General features: G+C 48.2%; 1 protein-coding gene across 4 annotated transcripts in view; it reads left to right on the top strand.

Annotated features, from left to right (window-relative positions):
• The first annotated feature begins 5,076 nt into the window (after nucleotides 1–5,076).
• LOC126536989 (PHD finger protein 12) overlaps nucleotides 5,077–20,991 on the top strand; it is a 199,353-nt gene continuing 183,438 nt past the window's right edge. The window contains exons 1-3 of one of the 4 annotated variants that reach the window (XM_055073153.2): nucleotides 5,077–5,237; nucleotides 5,308–5,474; nucleotides 6,686–6,976. In XM_055073153.2, coding sequence (XP_054929128.1) covers nucleotides 5,190–5,237; nucleotides 5,308–5,474; nucleotides 6,686–6,976 — 506 coding nt within the window. In that variant the 5' untranslated portion in view covers nucleotides 5,077–5,189. The other 3 variants (XM_055073156.2, XM_050184074.3, XM_055073158.2) reach the window with 3 other exon arrangements.

Here is a 20,991-nt window from a genome sequence, read left to right as displayed (position 1 = left end):
GCAAGACGCAGTAGGACTCACGCAGGCTGTAAAACTACCGCAAGACTGTAGCTTGCACAGCCCGCATAAAGCGCAATAACTAAATTACAAGGGTGAACGGTTATCGTATTAGCTCGCAAAAGCGGTCAGATGTGGTTTTTTGTTTACTTCTCGTGTTCAACATCCAGCTTTGTGAACACAGGCAGGGATAACTAGACAACAAATTTTCGCACACGAAACACTGCTTTAGGGCTGTTTTTCACGCCGTCGATGTTAAGGACTTCGGTCGCGCGACACCAGGAAGGTTTTTTTTCTCGACACGGCGGCTTATTCAAGCGGTCCAAGTAACAACTTGCAGAGAGCACCACACCGTATAAAAGCTCATGGTACCCGTTCAAAGAGGTCAAAATAATAGAATAACAAATAGAAAGCACGGTCACTTCTCTTAACACCACCGTCGCGGTAAAACTGAAACCGCAGCTCGCGTGGTTTGCTTCGAAGCCGCGAAGTTTGTATGCAAAGGCCTTCAACAGCACAGACGTCGACGCGTGCACGCTTTTATGCCGCAGTACACAAGATGACAAGCGTTTAGGACTTCCTCGCCTTCAAGCAGGCTTCGAATCCTGCGTTCTGCTCGCCCAATGTGAGCCATTACGCAGGCTAACGACAGCGGGCGTGTAAATTGAAGAGACATTTCAACATGACGACGCGAAACATGTCACTGAGCAAGACGACCGCAGCACTGCACCGACCTGCTCTAGTTCTTAATCTCTCGGACAGCCATGTTGGATTTAAGGTGGCGCCCCCTATGGGGCTCTTGCATTGCCCAGGGGGCGCTGCGAAAAAGGTGCTAAAAAGCGCCCTCTGTCCTAAAATGGGTCGTACCAAGCTCGGTCGTCTGCTTCGGAAAGCACGTTTACAATATGGACCCGCCACTTTCGGTTGTGTTGTATCACGGCCTGCAGCGAATATCGGGCGCCGAAGATTTTTTCAGGAGTGGCACGCTGCGTAAAGGCAAGAAATTATGCAGTGCCGAATACGTGTATGCCGTTCAAGAATTAAGCGGCGAAGTTTTAGCGCGGTGTCAATCGGAAGTGAAGCGAGTCGCGTACGAAGTGGAACTTCAGGTAAGGTTTGCACGCTGCTAGATTCAGGCGCACAAACGCGAGGAAATGCTTGCTATAAATGAATCCACAGCAGCGATAAGCAGACATCATGTGTACGGAACTGCTCGAGCACACGACGGTACGCGCCGCGACGGCAGCGGTCTTTCAGCATGCCGCGATGTACGAACTGCTCGAGCGCACGATCGTACGCGCTGCGACGGCAGCGGTCTTTCGACATGCCGCGAAACGGCGGGTCTCCTGCAATCTTTGTTGACTGCATGCCGCTAAACAAGTAGTTAGGCCTGCGTTGTAGTAGCGGTCATCTGTCCCTTTTAGTAACTGGTAATAACTGATGCAACGCATATATGAGCTCGCACGTACGTGCGAATCGCGCAGCGCGAGCTCGTGCGCTGCTCGCTTGATGTAGCTTTTAATGCACAACGCTCGAAAATCGATCTGCTGTAATCAATACTATCTTGCTGCGCTGCCTCAACATGCTGGTTTGAGGTCAAGTATGAGCACATTTAACTCTCTAACCTGTGCTGCTCGTAGTGGGGTAGTGAATTATCACCGAATCAACCCGGCCATTTGTGGTCATTTGCACACACCTGGGCACTTCACCACTTCGCACCGGTCGAATTTTAATTGTCGCTGTGGCCGGGTTTCGAATCGTGAATCACCAGCCATGCCTGCTGCTATGTCGGTCTGCCGTCGGGACTGTAGGTGCAAAAGACCGAATTTTAGAACGCAGATCTATAATCAAGCAAGCTTCAAGACAGGTGAAGCAGTCAGCATGGCGCGAAGTTTCGCTTACCCAGCGCGACGAACTGCAGTTATACAGCGCGCCCGACGCTCCGCTTCGTGAGGCCTTGAAGGGAAACGATAGAATCGGATGTTGGGATTCAGGCCTTCTTGTTCATATGGGAGCCCACGACGCATCAGTATCGACGGTGACGCTTTTTCGATGCTGAGCTAGGTCTCTCCGGATCGGCGTCGCCGATTCCTTCTGCTTCCAGCATTACGTCCCACGGCACACGGAGAGTCCGTTTTCGTTAAACTATAGGCTGCGACCAGCTCGCAGCGTGGTCGACGTGGTCTGTGAGAAGTGACGAGCCTTTTCGCACTCGCAACAGGGCAGAAAAAAGTGCGAATCGACGCAAAACTCGGCCTAGAAACGTGCTTCGCCACAGCCAGGGCTCAATACGACCCAAGCTGGTACGACCCAGATGTCGTTTCCCGCGCCGCCACCAGGCGCCGCTACTATACCTCAAACTCCAGCGCAAGACGCCCATAGGCCGTGAAAGTTGCAAATATGGTCTAGCGTACCTTTTTGCTTACAAATTTTGCAGAGGGCGTCGTTATAGTCCCTCGTCTGTGTTAAGTAGATCCAATGTGGTGATGTATAATTGTTTCCCTGTAGGCGTCGCCAAATGCGAGCGTCCTCCAGAGAGAGAGACCGATGCGGAGGCGGAAAGATTCTTCTTTCGGCTGTGTAGTGATCGACAATTTCCCTGTGCGTGATCATATGCTATCTTTTATCCCTGGAACTGGCTGCTCTAGAGTTGCCCGGTGGTAGAGTGCTCGGGCGAGCTCGTGAGCGGCTTCGTTGCCTGGGACTTCTTCATGGGCCGGTACCCAAATAAAGGTTATGTCCCTCCTGGGAGGGTTTTTGAGTAGAATGTGGAGGGCTTCTTCCGAGATTCTCCCTTTGTTAAAATTTCGGATAGCTAATTTGTTATCGCATAATATTACTCCCGCTTTTGTACCCGCACAAGCGAGCGCTACTGCAACCTCCTCGGCTGTGCAGGCGTCCCTCGTGCATGTGGAGCACGCTATAATAATCTTAACGCACCCGTCGCCATCAACCACCGTCGATACCGCAGCCCCGTCTCTGCCGCAAGCGGAGTCCACGTACGCTACTTTATGCGCCGGTGTGTTTTTAAGTTTATTTACTAGAGCCTGTGAGCTCTCCTCTCTTTGTTGTAGATAGGATGCATATTTTTAGGTAGGGGGGCGATTCGGAAGCGCTTACGCACGTCCAACGGAATGTCTTTCTTCTCAGTCGGGGCACCCCTGTCACATTGAATTCATACCCATTCCATGATTTTTCTCCCTGTTTTAGACTGGCCTAATCTTTCCAACTGACACACTCGTACTGCCTCAGTGAGTTCAACTAGCGTGTTGTGAACCCCCATTTTGAGGAGGAGGTCTGTCGAGGTCGAGTCTGGGAGCCCTAGGGCTCTCTTAACGGTCTTCCTAATGATCGCATCTATTTTATCCCTTTCTTCTCGTCTAAACACAAGATACGGTTTGGCACGCATACGCGCTATACGGCTGGTAATGAAGGCTTGCATGAGTCTGAGGAGGCTGTTCTCTTTGAGGCCCCTGCCTTTGAGAGAAATTCTCCTAAAGATCCCCGTGACCTGCGCCGCGTATCATTCTAGCTTTTTGATTGTCGTGAGGTTGCATCCATTTCTCTGGATATACATGCCCAGAATTCTTATTTGCTCAACCTTGGGAACCTCATTTCCGTTTACGAAAACATCGATGGGTCTGCTGCTTCCAGCGTGTCTCCCTTGATGTTTTGGCTCAATGATTAACAGCTCCGATTTCTGTGGCGAGCACGCCAAGCCTCTGCTGGCCGTATACTCTTGTACCATATTCGCCGCTATCTGTAGTTTAAGTTCGATGGCTGCGTCACTCCCACTGTTAACCCAGATGTTGATATCATCCGCGTACATGCTAAATTTAATCGATTTAATCTTATTGAGTTCCGCCGGCCGGGAGACCCCTCGACATCATCGCTATGTTGGATAGGAAGGGTGAGAGCACTGACCCTTGCGGGGTTCCCTTGCTCCCAAGTGTGATGGGAGGGGATTTTACATCCAGAAATTTTGTATTCGCCTCCCTCTGTGACAGAAAGTCTTTGACGTATGCATATACCCTGTGTCCCACACCTACCTCTTCGAGGCCTACCAAGATAGCCTTATGGCTAACGTTGTCAAATGCCTTGGTGAGGTCGAGACCTAGGATCGCCCTGGTGTCAGTTGAGTCGTATCGGTCAAGGATATCATGCTTCTGAGCATGACATCTTGTGTACTGAGCCCTGGCCTGAATCCAACCATTTCATGCGGCCAGATCATTCTCCTCCATATGTACCTGGTTAGTCTCGTTTGAACAACATGCTCCATCAATTTCCCTACACACGAGGTGAGGGAGATTGGTCGCATGTTGTTCAAGCCGGGTACTTTGCCTGGCTTGGGAATAAAGACTACGTCCGCCTGTTTCCATGTTTTTGGGAGTTCTCCTAGCTTTCTCCCACACCTGGTTCATGAATTTGGTTAATGCAATGATGGACTCATCGTCTAGATTCCTAAGAGCTGTGTTTGTTATCCCGTCCGGGCCGGGGGCCGACCTCTTTCTGAGGTTATTAATCTCTGCTCTAACCTCTGTCGTGGTGATGGGAGCATCGAGATCTGGATTGGGAGGTCCCTCGATCGTAGTCTCTAAACACCTCGCTCTCTGTTTTTCCAAGATATGTCTCTTGGAGCTCGCTAATGAGCTCGTCATCTGTGCCAACAAAGCCATGCCTCGCTCTCACCTGGTTTGTACTAGCTTGCATTTTTGATTTACTAGGGTCGATTAGATGTCTGAGAAGGCTCCATGTTTTGGAGAGACTCATATTGGCTTCCATCTCATCGCACTTGCTGTACCAATTTTGCTCGTTGAGCTTAATCGCATATGTTTCTATTTCTTTGTTGAGTCTGGCTAGTTCGCGCCGGATATTCCTGTTCCATCTTTGTGCTTTGAGTCTTTTCTCCAGATTACTCTTTCTGCTCCACATGTTCAGCAGTTTGCTGTCTAGTGCTGGGGGTGCGTCCTCATCCTCCATAGTTGTAGTTGAACGCTCGCAGCGCCAGATTTTCCTCTAGTTGTACTAATATGAAACTCTATGTGGAAAGCTAACGGATACTAACGGATTTCCAACAACTCCTTTTGGCAACAACGGCCACCAATGGCGGCGTCCTTAGGGTGGGGGTGTCATGGCGCCCAGAGACAAGTAGAGAAGCGGGGCTCGTAAATAAGCACCGCTCGTCCGCTACGATGGCTACTATCGAGTACGACCTGAACACGTCAGGGGGCCTGATGCCCGTAAGTATAGATTGGGAGATGCCGTACGCCGGGTGTTTTGCTGACCGTTTGGTGCGCGCAGCAAATCCAGGCGCTGATCGCTCCCCCTGCGAGCGAGGAGGAGCGCCGCAAGCCGCCCGTGCGCTGCCACCGTCCCGCGGGCCGCGCCGTCAACCACGACTGCTGCGACAGCTGCAAAGAAGGTGGAGACCTGATCTGCTGCGACCGCTGTCCAGCCACGTTCCACCTGCAGTGCCAGTGAGACTCTCGATGATGGGGCGCATGCTTTCTGTCGTCGGACCAGGAGCTGCAGGGATTTTAACCGCCTTCTCTGGCATTAAAATGGCACAGATGACGTAGCGACGGTCGATGCCGAAAATGCATGCGACAGACTGCGTGTTCTTTTTTAACCTCTCCAGCAAAGACGGCGTTACAGCGGCAGCACCCGTGTGCGGGAAAGGGGGGCTTCGATTTAAGTTGGACGCCATCCTACCGCTGATCGACTGAGCGTCTGCTGCTATGAGGGTAGCTTGCACCATGCAACATTTGCTATTGCCAAACCATTGTGATATCTTTTTCTTTTCTAACACGGTTTTTAGTGGTAGAACGATCCCTGGGTCGTGCTTTCCAACATTCAATATATTTCAAAAAAAAGTCGGATAGTAGTAGTGCACGATGCATGCTGGGATGGCAGCATTTCTTGCACCTTGTTCCCATCAGAATGCAGCAACAGAAAATGGGAATTGAATTTGTGATATTGACCTTCTGGGCATTGTGATGTAGTAACGTTGAAGGATCTCGCCACACGAGTGGGTAGGCACATTCAGCACAGAACTGGTGTGAAATGCTAAGCATTTGAGTTCATAATGCATGCTTGTACTGCATTGTAGCTCTTCAGTAACCTTGATCTACTCTTTCGGTAAATCAGATTGTGCTGTTGTTATACTGTATTTTGGACTGATTGAAGCTGATCATGGGCGACAAAGCGTTCCTTTCTCTCCCCGCATTTACAGGCAGTGAAGCTCAGAGGAAACACTGTTTCAATTCATTTCGAACTGCGCTGAGTCAAGCAAAGCACAGCAAATTCACATGCTCAATATACTGCAGCCAACATAAGGTTAACGTTTCATCAACAATAAACCAGTTAGTAGTTTATGCCTTCTCATCAAGATGAGAAGGCATAAACAGAAGCATAAAAGGTGTGTCTATTTGTGTTACTCGCCGTGATTAGTTTCACTTAGTGGCATAACCAGGAGGTAATACACTGCCCCCCCCCCCCAAAGAAAGAAAGATTTCTGTTAGTCTGCGGCCTGCCCAGCCAGCCCCCCTCACCGTCTACAGTCAAGCTCCCTTCCCCTCCCCCCGACAAAAGCTCCTCGCTACACCACTGCTCAGTATAGTTCAAGATGAATGACCATGTTTAGCTTCTCGCTAAGATCAGTTGCTTAAGAATTGTATGATGCTGGCAGTGACCCTCCCTTGGACGAAGAGAGCCTGCCCTCGGGCGAGTGGATCTGCCACCGGTGCACTGTGATGGCCTCAGGCAGCAGCTCCCGAACAGGCGACAGCAGCAGTGCGCTGCACACGCTTGTGGCAGCTGCTTCGCTGCTCAATGCGCAGCAGTTTGAGCTCCCACACGAGCTGTCCTGTCACATTGCACTGCCTGGAAGCAGCAAGCGTGCACGCCCAGTCCGGGGACGGCGGCACGACCTCGAACCCCCTGTGCCCCTGCCCTTGAGGGTCTGTTTCACCTGCCACAGGTTAGTACTGGCTCCTACTTATTCAAGTGCACCCATCTTGCCTGGCTCCATCAGGGTTGTTGCACCTTCTTGAAATCCTTGAAGGTTCTTAAATTTTGAAAAATAGGTGTAAGCACCCTTAAAACTTGAAATCAGATGTGCTCCTTGAATTCTTTGAGGATTGGGGTTGGGGGCAATGTTTGAACGTTAAAAGTAACAAACTCTGCATCGGCCACTGGATGCTGTCGACGGACATTGTCTATTAGGAAACAATCCTAGATATTTTATATTCAGAGGAGTGCAAAGCGATGCAATGTGGCGTGTCCACGGCTACTTTACACACTTTCCGGTATATTGTAACGATGTTAGTAAAACAAGGATATTTATTAAAGGCGAACTTGTGCCCACAAGTAAAAGTTACTACGGTCATGCAGGAATCCGCGGCAGTCGCGTTCTCCAACTGGGCTCGAACCGTCTTCCTCTTCTTCTCGCGTGACACCTCGTGCGCGTGCCGCATGCGAGCCGGGTCCAACTGGCTGCCCGTGCCACGAAGATCGCTTCCTGTTGTTGCTGAACAACACCACTGTACGGCGTGCACAGTGCCCAATGCAAAGGGCGTGCAACTTGAATGTCACCAAGTTTGTCGTGGCATTATCCCCCTCCTTGCCGCATCGGCCTGATGCGTGAGAGGAAGTAGGGGTTCCTGTGGGCTCTCACTGTTTTTTTTTTTTTTTTGTTGTTGTTGTTCATGACCTCTCCTGGTAGGGTTTCATGCGGACAACATGCACAACTTCGGTGGAGTTGCGCCGTCTTGGGCTCTCGTGTCCTGCGGATTTCACTTCGTAAGTGACGTCGCTTATACGACAAAGTATTTCGTAAGGGCCGAAGTATCGGCACAGAAGCTTTTCAGATAGTCCACGGCGTCGCACTGGGGTCCATACCCACACCTTGTCACCGGGCTGGTAATGAGCTTCACTACGGCGCTGGTTGTACCGGCTGGAGTCGATGCGTTGTTGGCGGCGTATTCGGTACCTTGCCATCTGTCGTGCCTCCTCGGCTCGTTGCAAGAAATCATCTAGGTCAGATGAGTTATGGTTTTCTTCATCTAACGGCAACATAGCATCGAAAGTTGTGGTTACTGCTCGGCCGAATACAAGTTCAAACGGGGTGACTCGTGTTGTTTCCTGAACGGCCGTATTATATGCGAAGGTGATGTATGGCAAAATTTCGTCCCACAGCCTATGTTCAACGTCGACATACATCGAAAGCATGTCGGTCAGTGTTCTGTTAAGGCGTTCAGTTAAACCGTTTGAGGGTGGTACGCCGTAGTTTTCCTATGATCAGTATGTGTCATTTGCAACAAGCATTTCATTAGGTCCGCAGTAAAGGCCGTTCCACGATCGGTAATAACAACTGCGGAAGCGCCATGCCTGAGCACGATATTGTGGACAAAGAATTTTGCAAGTTCGACAGCCGTTGCATTGTACAGGGAATCAGTTTCTGCGTAACGGGTCAGATAGTCCGTGGCCACAACTATCCACTTTTTGCCCAAAGATGATGTTGGGAAGGGTCCAAGGAGGTCCATACCGACTTGTTGGAATGGGCCTTTTTTTGGCTCTATTGGCTGGAGGAGGCCGGCCGGTTTAACGGATGGAGTCTTGCGCCTTTGACACTCGCGACAAGTCTTGACGTAGTGCTGCACTGAGGCTAATAACTTGGGCCAGTAGTATTTCAGACGAATCATAGCGACTGTACGGCTCACGCCCATGTGTCCAGACGTCGGCTCATCGTGACATGCATGCAAAACTTCTTCTCGCATAGATGTGGGTACGACAAGTAAAAACTTTGTCTAGCTGTTCTCGAAGTTTCTCTTGTAGACGACACTTGCTCGCAGACAGAACGAGGATAGCCCCCTAGAGAAAATACGCGGCAGTTGAACGTCCAGTCCCTCCAGGCGCTGTATAAGTGGAAGCAATTCCGGGTCATCTCGTTGTTGTTGAGCAATTTGTGACGCGTCAACAATGCCAAGGAACGGGAAATCCTCTTCTTCTGACACAGTTGCCTCGACGGGTGCGCGTGACAAGCAGTCGGCATCGCTGTGTTTCCTCCCGGATCGGTATACGACAGTAATGCCATACTCTTGAAGCCTAAGGCTCCATCTTGCTTGTCGTCCGGATGGATCCTTGAGATTCGCCAGCCAGCAAAGCGAATGGTGATCGCTGACTGCTCTGAATGGTCTACCATAGAGGTAGGGCCGAAATTTACATATTGCCCAAATGACTGCAAGGCACTCTTTCTCGGTTGCGGAGTAGTTTGCCTCTGCTTTCGAGAGCTTACGGCTGGCATAAGCAATTACTTTCTCCTGGCCGTTATTCCACTGCACTAGTATGGCACCGAGGCCGACGTTACTCGCATCGGTATGAACTTCAGTGTCGGCTGTCTCATCAAAATGGGCAAGGATTGGAGAAGCTTGCAGGCGTTTCCTTAACTCGTCAAAGGCGTCTTGTTGTTCGCTTTTCCACATGAAGGGTTGATCATCTCTTGTCAGTATTGTAAGGGGCTCAGCAATGTTTGAAAAGTTTTCCACAAATCTTCTGTAGTATGCGCATAAACCCAAGAAACGTCGCACTGACTTTTTGTCTGTGGGTGTCGGGAACCTCGCAACAGCTGCTGTCTTTTCGGGATCTGGTCGGACGCCTTCAGCACTGATGACATGTCCGAGAAACCGAAGTTCATCGAAGCCGAATTGACATTTTTCCGGCTTAATTGTCAAGTCTGCTGCGCGAATAGCTTCTAATACTAGTCGCTGGTGCTCTAGATGTTGGTCAAATGTGGTGGAAAATACGACCACATCATCCAAATACACTAAGCATGACTGCCATTTCAATCCTGCAAGCACAGAGTCCATCATTCGCTGGAACGTTGCGGGTGCGGAACAGAGGCCGAATGGAAGTGCTTTAAATTCGTAGAGGCCATCAGGGGTCACGAATGCTGTCTTTTCACGGTCCCGTTCATCCACCTCTATTTGCCAATATCCACTCTTGAGATCCAGGGAGGAGAAAAACTTTGCACATCGGAGCCGATCTAAGGTATCGTCGATACGCGGAAGGGGGTACACATCTCGCTTGGTTACGCTGTTCAGTTTGCGGTAGTCGACGCAGAATCGAAGTGTGTTGTCTTTTTTCTTAACCAGCACTACCGGAGACGCCCATGGACTGCTGGAAGGCTGAATAATGTCATCTGAAAGCATCTCCTCTACTTGCTTCTTGATGATCTCCCTTTCTTTTGGTGACACTCGATACGGGTGCTGGCATACCGGTCTTGTGGCGTCCTCTGTTATGATTCTGTGCTTCGCAACAGACGTGCGCCGTACCTTCGAGGACGTGGAGAAGCAGTCAGAAAAATCCTTTATCAGGGCATATATCTGTTTCTTTTGGGCTTCAGGGAGTCTCGGGTTGACGGTAATTGATCTGTCGACACTGCAGGTTCCTGGCAGGGCAGTTGACGTAGTTAGGCTGCATAATTCGGTCGCTTCACAGAACTCGTGAAAATAGGCAATAGCTGTTCCTTGTGCGATGTGTTGGAATTCATTACCGAAATTTGTAAGTGCGACATTTGCACGGCCATCGCTTAAGTGAACAAGGCCCCGAGCCACGCAAATACCTTTGTTAAAAAGGAGCTCTATGTTTCCATCCGCTATGCCTTCGCGGTCGGAAAATCTTTCATTCTCCACAAGAACCATTATACTGCAGCGTGGCGGCACAGTTACGTCATCGTCAATGACGCGCAGTGCAGCGAGACGTCGCTCCTCCGATTCTTCCACAGGTATAGCTTGTTTTGTCGAGAAAGATACACTGGACCTACGTAGGTTAATTATGGCGCCGTTAGCTTGTAGAAAATCCATTCCCAATATAAGTTCCCGTGAACATTCTGGCAGTACAATAAAGTCAGAAACGTAAGTAAAGCCTTTTATCGTAAGTCTTGCGGTGCATCGGCCAAGGGGCATAATAAGATGGCCGCCTGCCATGCGTATCTGCGGACCAGTCCACTTCGTCACAACTTTTTTAAGGTGCTTCGCCATCTTGAAGCTTACTACCGAATAATCAGCGCCGGTGTCGACTAAGGCATTCAGCTCGCATCCGTCTATTATCAACCGTAAATCTGACGTAATCGTTTCGTTCCTGCACCTGTAGACTGGAATTATCTCGTCACCGCACTGGAATCGCGTTGGAGGATCTTCGTAACTCTGGTTATCAGCGGCCTCACCTCCACAGGTCGCTTGCTTCAGTTTTCCTGGTGTGGGCTTGGTGAACGACGCCTAGGCAATCTTGGAGACGCGCGTGGGCTAGGTGATCGGTAGCGCATGGGCGACGGTGATCGTGGTTGACGTTGGCGAGGAGTAACGGGGCTTTGGCGCGTCGACAGGTATTCTTCGATCTCCGCTGGCCGTTCACCGTTTCGGGGGCATGGTGCGCTTAAGGGAAAACCCCTTAACCCAACTTGACGGTACGGGCAGAACCTATACAGGTGACCCGCTTCTCCGCAGTGGAAACACAGAGGCCTGCGCTCGTGGTCACGCCAGACGTCACTTTTCCGGGGCCTTTGTTCCACAAAACGAGGTGCACTACGTGCTGAAGGCTGATAGGCAGCCGGTGGTTCCAGTAGACGAGGTGCACTGCGTACTGTCGACGGGTAGGGAACGGTCGTCGCAACTGCTCCACTACTGTGTACCACGGGTTGCCTGAGTACGTTGGGGTGCGCCGCGTCGGCTGTGGCTCACGCTCTGGATCCCGTATGACGTTCCTGAGTTCGTCCCGGACAACGTCGACGATAGATAGTGCAGCTGGAGCCTGAGGTATCTGCAACTTGTTGAGCTCTTCCCTGATCACTGACCGGACAAGCTCCCGCAGGGCTTCCAGGTCGTTTGGCAGGCCTCCAGGGAAGACATGGACAGGTGCGCAGCTTGCCTCACGGTTGTATTGCCGAGCCCGCTGTTCCAGCGTCTTTTCGATGGTCGTTGCTTCACATCTGAACTCGGCAACCGTGCGCGGTGGGTTGCGGACGAGAACTGCGAAGAGTTCCTGCTTTACCCCACGCATGAGATGGCGCAGCTTCTTATCTTCACTCATGGCGGGATCAGCACGCTTGAACAGGCGGGACATGTCCTCGATGTACATCGCCACGTTCTCGTTTGTGAGCTGGTTCCTGGCTTGAAGTGCGATTTCAGCCTTTTCTTTACGATCCGTGCTGGCGTACGTTGCTAGCAGTTGTCGTCGAAATTCCTCCCAAGCGGTCAAAGAGGGTTTGTGGTTTTCATACCATGTTTTTGGAAGTCTTCCAACGCGAAATATACGTTACGGAGCTTCTGTCTCTCATTCCATTCATTAAAGCTCGGCACTCTCTCGAACAGTTCCAACCAATCTTCCACGTCTTCGAACGAGTCACCATGGAATGTTGGCGGCTTGCGAGGTTGGCTTACGACTAGCTGTGCTGGTGTTACCTGAGTAGTCATTGTGGCGGCGTCCATTGTGGGAGTTTCTCTTGGCAAGAAGAGAAGAGGGCCGAATTCGGGCGAGTCACCTCGAAGACGGCGGCTGGTCCGCTGGTGTACAGGTGTCAGTTCCACGGGATGGACTCGCGGGTTGTCGGGGCTACGCTGACTTTCGTTCGTGGGGCTTCGACTCATACCCAGCACCTCCACCAGAAATGTAACGATGTTAGTAAAACACGGATATTTATTAAAGGCGAACTTGTGCCCACAAGTAAAAGTCACTGCGGTCGTGCAGGAATCCGCGGCAGTCGCGTTCTCCAACTGGGCTCGAACCGTCTTCCTCTTCTTCTCGCGTGACACCTCGTGCGCGTGCCGCATGCGAGCCGGGTCCAACTGGCTGCCCGTGCCACGAAGATCGCTTCCTGTTGTTGCTGAACAACACCACTGTACGGCGTGCACAGTGCCCAATGCAAAGGGCGCGCAACTTGAATGTCACCAAGTTTGTCCTGGCAATATATTTATCTGTCTACCTATCTATCTCTCAGTGTCTCTTGCCATCTTCTCTCCAACTTGGTTCATTTTGTAGGTGATGGTCTAATAGGTAAACCATCGCGTTGGTGTGCTGGGAGAACCAGGTTCTAAACCAGATGTTGGACCATCTTTGGTCACTTGGTATGTGCCACTTGGTATGTGCTGCCCTTCAATGAACCTGTATGACTTTATTTTGGGCCATTGAGTATGTGGCACTGGGGAGGCAACAATCTTCAAGGACATACATTTCTCTCGTGCTGGGCAGAATCCCGCGCCACTTACGTTCGGGCAGTTTTGTCTGAACATATATTCAAACATATGCCATGCTTGGAATTCACGGCAGCATGGTGCAGCATGTCTAGAGGGAGAAGCCCGGCTGCATGTGTGCTTCATACATGATGTGTCGTGGTGTTGGCAATACAGTGTGTCCCTACATTGCTTCCATGCTAATTAATGTGTCGACATTGATTGTTAAATGAGTTCTGCCAGAATATTTAAAATTACTCATGCCATTGTGGAGCTAGGTGAAGCCAGATTGGTTAACCAAGCCATACCACTATTATTTTGTTTTCATAACTGGTTCACTCCACAGCCATCATGACTCCATTTTCGAGCTCTAGACTCTAGAAATGTTTGGTGGAAATAAAGTTTCAGCAATGTGGCTTTAAGGCTACAGGCATCTTTGGCTCAAGCCAAAGACTGCAAGCAGTCGTGCTGGAAGGCAATTCACATCATGATTATGATAGTAATAATAATGACAATTTTATTGCTCTTCAAAGGCAATACACATTCACTGTCACACTTAAGCATGAAGTGCTTATGGGTGGGCAGGCAGATCAGCAAACGAGGTCGAGAAACACCACAGAAGTATCTAAATAATAAAAAAAGGATAGTAATATTTAACAAAATTAGGCATACTTGAAACAATGAATACTGCTCTGTCTTTCACATGACTGAATTAACTACAAGAGAAATCGGCCCTTATTTATGTATTGCACATATATATACATCTTCAAAACAAAGAAAAATAAATGTTGTACAGCAGCGAGGTCAGTTTCTTGTTAAGAACCTGCATCTTGGGTAAGGAAACAATGAATAGAGCAATCTTAATGTCAACGATCACATACATGAACATAATGCAGCAACTGCTTTCCTTTTAAAGATAATCATTAGATTTATTAGCTTTCTGAAGAAAAACAACACCATGATTTCAGGAGGCAAGCTCCAGTGCCAAGAGAGACACTGTCTCCACTAGACGGCTAGGCTAGATAGGCTAGACGAGGCATCTAGCCTCCACAAGCGAAATTCCTTCCCTGCATTCTCCCATACTGGAGCTCAAGGATCGCACGAAAACAAAAAAAGAAGAAAAAAAAAACACGAAGGCGGGGCCCGGGACGAATGTGTCACGGGCCCCGCCTTCTTTTTTTTTTCCTCTCTTGCACCTTTTTGCTGAGTGCCGCAGTTGCAGTGACGGTCTCACGTGCGAGCTGTTGCGTTTGTCTCTCTAGCAGCCATCATCATCTTCCTTGGCTACTTTTTATACATGGCGCACTCCGGTGCTTGTGTCTCGTGCTGTGAGCTGCGAGATAAGAAAAAAAAAAAAACGAGATTACAATACAGCTTCTGCTCCTGCTGTTGGTCCAAACGGTTCTCAGGTGTTTCGCTCGTGGACTCGTCCATCACGTCTTGCTCGCCGTACAATCACGTCCGGGTCACCACATTAAAGGGACTGAGGTTAGGTCCACTACAACAGGGACTGAGACTTGAGAACCAACCATCCAGACTGATAGCACAAGCAAAAGAAGGTCTATTTTAATCTTCTTCCCTTTTTCTTTTAAGCTCGCAGCATGAGACATGCGCCGGAGCATGCCTTGCATAAAAGGCGGCTGAGGAAGACGATGATGGCTGCTAGAGCTTCGTTTTGCACGATGCACGATATTGCACGCTCTGCACGAGAACACCTGACTGGCGGTATAAGTCATAGCCACAATCACAAGCTTTGAGGCAGACAAAGCGGATCACAGAGCATGATCGCGTGCAGGAACACTGTAGTAAAGGGCACTGCATGGCATGGGAACAAGCAGACGAAATGGAAGTACTTCTCTCTTGCTATGGCACGAAGTAAAGCAGAAACCTGCAGGCATTTGGTTTGTATGTTTTATTATTTCTTGGGGTGTGCAAATATCAAAATTTTCTAGTACGAATCAAATACGAATACTTAGTATCGAATAATGATATGCACATGCATTTATTAGCAAGTTGGATTACTTTAACACGGAACAATTCATTTACATTGTCATTGGTAAAAAAATTTAAACTATTAAGCCATTATACGAAAAGATTGTATAGTATTTATGGTAGCGTTGGAAAATTTAATAATTTCTGCTAATTGTCGCTTCTTACCAGCCTGTGCCTTAATATATTGCATCAATTTCCCATAAATTTGCTGTCAAGCAATAAGCTCAGGGTTCAGACTGGAAGCTGCAAAAGAGTGCACCCTCGCTGTTCGCAAACCCATGTGCCTTGTTACTGAGAGGCTGGCTGTCCTGCAAAACTTAGATGTCCAGCAGATAAGTGTGGGAAAAATGAGAACAAGGTGAAAGCAGGAGCCAACGTTTCAACAAGTGGACTTGTTTTCTTCAAGGCAACATATGCTTTCCTCGCCACAGTATATATAGGTGGGGTTCTTCTAAAGGGGAGAGGGTGTAAGGTGGGTGGGTGTGGCAGCAAGTGAAGGCAACACGTTAGCGGCGAGGGTGTAGAATTGAGAATAAAGGAGTGCTGTGCACAAGGCCAGTGACACGGCCGCCTGTCAATCACGTGTCAACGGCCGTGTGTCAGCCGGTGTGTCAAAAGCGGGCACAGCAGCTCTCTATTACCTGTTTTGCTGGTGGTCGTGGGCTACCGTGTCTCTGAAAGAGATAATAGAAGGAGCGGTTGAAACCGATGCTCGTGAAAAAAAGATATATAAACAAAATACTGAAATGGAATAAACAAATAAATAAAAGGAAATACTGAAATGGAATAAATAAATAAAAAGAAAAAAGGAAAGAACGCTAAGCAACCAAACTAAGTGTTGTTGCTTATAGCTTGAAATTTAACATAGCGAATAGATTCTAAAGCTCCCTTTATTTAATTATTTATTTATTTATTTATTATACTTCAAAGGTCCCTGAACAAGACATTGCGTAAGGGGTGGGCACATATTGAAAAAACGGCATGTCAGGTTAGGTAATGTGACTTGAAAGATAATCTTTGATGGCAGCTATGAAACGAGAAATGTCAGTGATGAGGGCGATGTCAGAAAGAAGGGCTGTGTGTAGAAAAAAAGAATGTTGATGCATAGGGGAATGGGCACGTGGTAGGTACACAGCATCAGGATGTGTGTAGTGGGAGAAGCGATGGGCTGTAATGATGATTTGGTTACCTGTGGGCTGTAAATGAAAGAACCTAAAAAATAAAAAAAGACGAGCACTTTTGCTGCAGGAGGTGAGCAAGGGAAGACACAACCTGGATTTTAAGGCTGAAACGCTTGTATTAAAGGAGTAGTCAGAAAGAAGGAATCTGGCAGCTCGGTTCTGAACCGATTCAATGGTGTTAATCATATTAACCTGATGGTTGTCATAAATAGCACAAGCATATTCTAGTTTAGATTGGATTAAGGTTTTATATGCAAGTAGTTTGACTGAAGGAGATGCTGAAGACTAGTTACAGCATAGATAACCTAGTAGTTGGTTGCAGGAATTAGTTAACTGATTGATATGATGGGTCCAAGATTAGTCACTCAATATATGCACTCCTAGGTACTTAAATGTTTCACACTGTTCTAAAGTGCAGTTGTTAAGGGAGTAGGAAGGTACTGCATAATTACAACATCAACGAAAGCAGATCTGAGAACACTTACTGATCTTGAGGGACATGCACCATTTGCTGCCCCATGCCTTGATTTGGAGGAGGTCTTCCAGTAGAGCGACGCAGTTTAAAACATTTGTTATTTGTCTATATAAAACACAGTTGTTTGCAAAAAGGCATATGTTGGATGATAAGTTAAGTGGAAGGTCATTTATATATATGAGAAAGAGGAGAGGCCCAAGGACTGAGCCTTAAGGCACACCAGGAGATAGGATTGAGGAGATCGAGTTAGCGGAAACAAACTGAAGGCGATCAGTTAAAAATTCACGGATCCAATTGAGGATGTCTGGGTGAAGATTAAGGTGCAAGAGTTTCATTTCATTTTATTTCCTTAAAGACCCCACGAAGGGGTATTACATAAGGGGTGGAATCAGCTAAAAAACATGAACAATGCCACATGTGTTTATATACAAAAAGGTTATTTAAATTTTCAACGGATGATGATGCACAGGTGATATCAACAATATATTGGGGAAGGCTGTTCCAATCTTTAGCTGCACGTTGGAAGAAGGAAGCTGAAAAAGTAACCGTTCGGGCACATGGACGAAAAACTTGAAGGTTATGGTTGGTGCAGTGAGAAATATACGAGGCTGGCATGATGTAAGGTGCACGATTGAGTGATGAGTAATAGAGAGAGAGAGAAAGGCAAAGGAAAGACAGGGAGGTTAATCGGAGATTATCTCCGGTTGGCTACCCTGTACTGGGGGAGGGGCAAGGGGATGCAATAGGTGAGAAAGAAAGAAGGATAAAGAAAAAGGAAAAAATACACCTAAGCACACACACGCACGTACACGCAAACTATTTCTGTGGGCACTGTCACGCAGCCCGCAAAGGCGTTCCTAGTCTTACGCAGTGTCACCGTACAGTCCTACGTCACACAGTGTATAGTCACAATTTGTCGAAAAGTCCCGTGTCTTTCAAGTATCGCAGCAGCGCCTTCATAGCGGATCGCACTGATGTTCGCGTAGGCCAGGTTCCAAAGATCTTGTTTTCGGTCATTGGGCGCTTGTCCAGTTTGTCTAAGGTGGCTGAGAGGACTGCTCTTTGTGGGTTAAAACGAGAGCACTGACAAAGAAGATGCTCGATCGTTTCGTTGCACCCACAGAAGTCATACAGTGGGCTGTTGGCCATTCCGATAAGGAAAGAGTAGGCATTTGAAAATGCTACTCCAAGCCATAGACGGACAAGAAGGGTGCAGTCACGTTGTGGAAGCTCGGGCGGAATATGGAGCTGTAAATTAGGGTCCAGGGTATGGAGGCGTGCACTTGTGAAATCGGATGAATTTCATTGGGCTAATGTCAGGTCACGCGCAAGTGCGGAAAGTTTTTTTCGCTGCGTCGGCTCTCGAAAGAGGAATGGCAACACAGTTGACGCCGTCATGGGCAGATCGGGCAGCTGCGTCTGCTCAATCATTGCCATGTATGCCACAGTGACTAGGCAACCACTGATATATTATATCGTGTCCTTCGTCAACTAGTCGATGGTGGACTTCTCTAATCTCTGCGACGAACTGCTCATGTGATCCATGGCGCAGTGCTGAGAGTACACTCTGTAGGGCTGCCTTGGAATCACCGAAGACTGACCATGCGTGGGATGGTTCCTCCCTAATGAAATGAAGAGCCGCATGCAGGGCTACCAGTTCAGCAGCTGTCGTTGATGATACGTGTGACGTCTTTAGCTGTATTCTGACGGATCTTCTTGGTATCACCACAGCGGCAGCTGTGCTTGCAGATGTGACTGAACCATCAATGTAAACGTGTACACGGCCACTGTGCACCTCATGTAAAAGTTCCAATGTGGCCTGCTTAAGGGCAAACGATGGCATGTTGGCTTTCTTCATGATTCCTGGGATGGTGAGGCGTATGTCAGGTCTGTGCATGCACCATAAAGGTAAGGATGGTTTTGCTGCAGGCATGTAGTTCGATAGTAGTGAGGTACAATTGGCATCAATTATACGACTGAAAGTTGTGTGTGGCCTTTCTGCGGGTAGAGCGGCAAGATGGTGAGAAGGTAATCGGGCAACGTGCCGAATATGCGCCCTGAGAGCGTCGGTTGCCAAGTACGTTGATATTGGATGATCTCGAGCTATGACAATCATTGCCGCTGTAGACGCACACCTCGGAAGACCGAGACACGGCGTTAGGGCTTGAGCTTGTAGTCCCTGGAGTACACGCAGGTTTGTTTTGCAGGTGTTCCCAAGCACAGGGAGGCTGTATCTTGCGAAGCCGAGGAACAAGGCGTTATAAAGCTGTAGCATTGACCGCACCGAAGTGCCCTCTGACTTTCCGCCGAGAAATTTGAGATGTATTATTGTCAATAATCTCTTCTTCAGGTATGAAATGAGTAATAGAACTCGTGGTACAGTAATAGGGTGGCTATGCGATGGCGAACTGAGAGAGGCGATAAGGCAGATTTGGTTTTCAGAGCTGAAACACTGACGTCATATGAATAAGAAGAATGGATAAACCTTGTAGCCTGATTTTGGACTGCTTCTAGAACATTTATGAGGTTAGCATGATATGGGTCCCATATGACAGATGCACATTCTAGTTTAGGTTGAACGAGCACTTTGTAAGCAAGTGATTTCACGTGAGGTGGGGCGAGGCAAAGATGACGTTTATGAAATCCCAGTGTTTTGTTGGCTGATTATATCACATTCTTGTATGATGCCTGGGTTAGCGCAGAGTATGAAGTCTATTTCATTTCTAGCTCGCCATTCGCGCTCCTCCACGTCCACTTTCGGCTATCCTGCTTGCGGAAGAAGGTATTCATTATTCGCATATTAGACTGTTAGAAAACTAAAGTAATCTTTAACAGTCTCGAAAGAGAACAGCAGTTTACGATAGGTAGCGAGGCATTGGAAGTGGTAAGGGAATACATCTACGTAGGGCAGGTAGTGACCGCAGATCCAGATCATGAGACTGAAATGATCAGAAGAATAACAATGGGTTGGGGTGCATTTGGCAGGCATTCTCAGCTCATGAACATCAGGTAGCCATTTTCCCTCAAGAGAAAAGTGTATAACAGCTTTGTCCTACCAGTACTCACGTATGGGGCTGACTCCTGGAGGCTTACAGAAAGGGTACTACTTAAATTGAGTATGACGCAATGAGCTATTGAAAGAAGAATGATGGGTGTAATGTTAAGGGATAAGAAAAGAGCATATTGAGTGAGGGAACAAATGCGAGTTAATGACATCTTAGTTGAAATCAAGAAATATAAAGGGGCATGGACATGACATGTAATGAGGAGGGAAGATAACTGATGGTCATTAAGGGTTATGGACTGGATTCCTAGGGAAAGGAAACGTAGCAGGGGGCAGCAGAAAGTTAGGTGGGCGGATGAGATTAAGAAGTTTGCAGGGATGACATGTCCACAATTAGTACATGACCGGGGTAGCTGGAGAAGTATGGGAGTGGCCTTTGCCCTGCAGTGGGCGTAACCAGGCTGATGATGATGCTGATGATATCACATTAGTAATATCTTTGTTCCATGTTAGATCATTAGATGATGTGATGCCTAAGTATTTGAAAGATGATACGGATTATACGGACTCGTTAGTGATTGTGTATTGAAACGCATGAATCTTGTGTCGATGGGTAATGGAAAGGAGCTTTGCTAGGGTTAAGGATCATGAGCTGATCTTCACACCATTGTTGCATGTGGTTAAGATCCTGTTGGAGGGCTTCTTGATCTATAGTGTTAGTTACTCGGCGGTATATGATGCAGTTGTCAGCAAACATTCTAATTTGGCAAGATACATGTTGTGGGAGGTCGTTGATATATATATAAGAAACAAAATAGGGGCGAGGACTGAGCCTTGTGGGGCACCTGATGTTACAGGAAGAGGATGGGAGGACTGGTTATTTGTGACAACATATTGAGAACGATTAGTTAAGAACGTCTCGATCCACTTTAGTACGTTAGAATGTAGGTTTAACCGCGAGAGCTTTTGCATTAACTGTTGATGTGGAACTTTATCAAATGCCTTAGCGTAATCCAGAAAAATAGCGTCAATCTGAAGGTTAGTGTCCAAATCAGTATGTAAATCATTGAGAAACATGGCTAGTTGTGTTTCGCATGAATACCCCTTGCGGAACCC

The sequence above is a fragment of the Dermacentor andersoni genome, chromosome 3 (assembly GCF_023375885.2).
Source record: "Dermacentor andersoni chromosome 3, qqDerAnde1_hic_scaffold, whole genome shotgun sequence".
Classification (NCBI taxonomy): domain Eukaryota; kingdom Metazoa; phylum Arthropoda; class Arachnida; order Ixodida; family Ixodidae; genus Dermacentor; species Dermacentor andersoni.
Note: the sequence above shows the minus strand (reverse complement) of the source record. Positions and strands in the feature narration are given on the sequence as shown.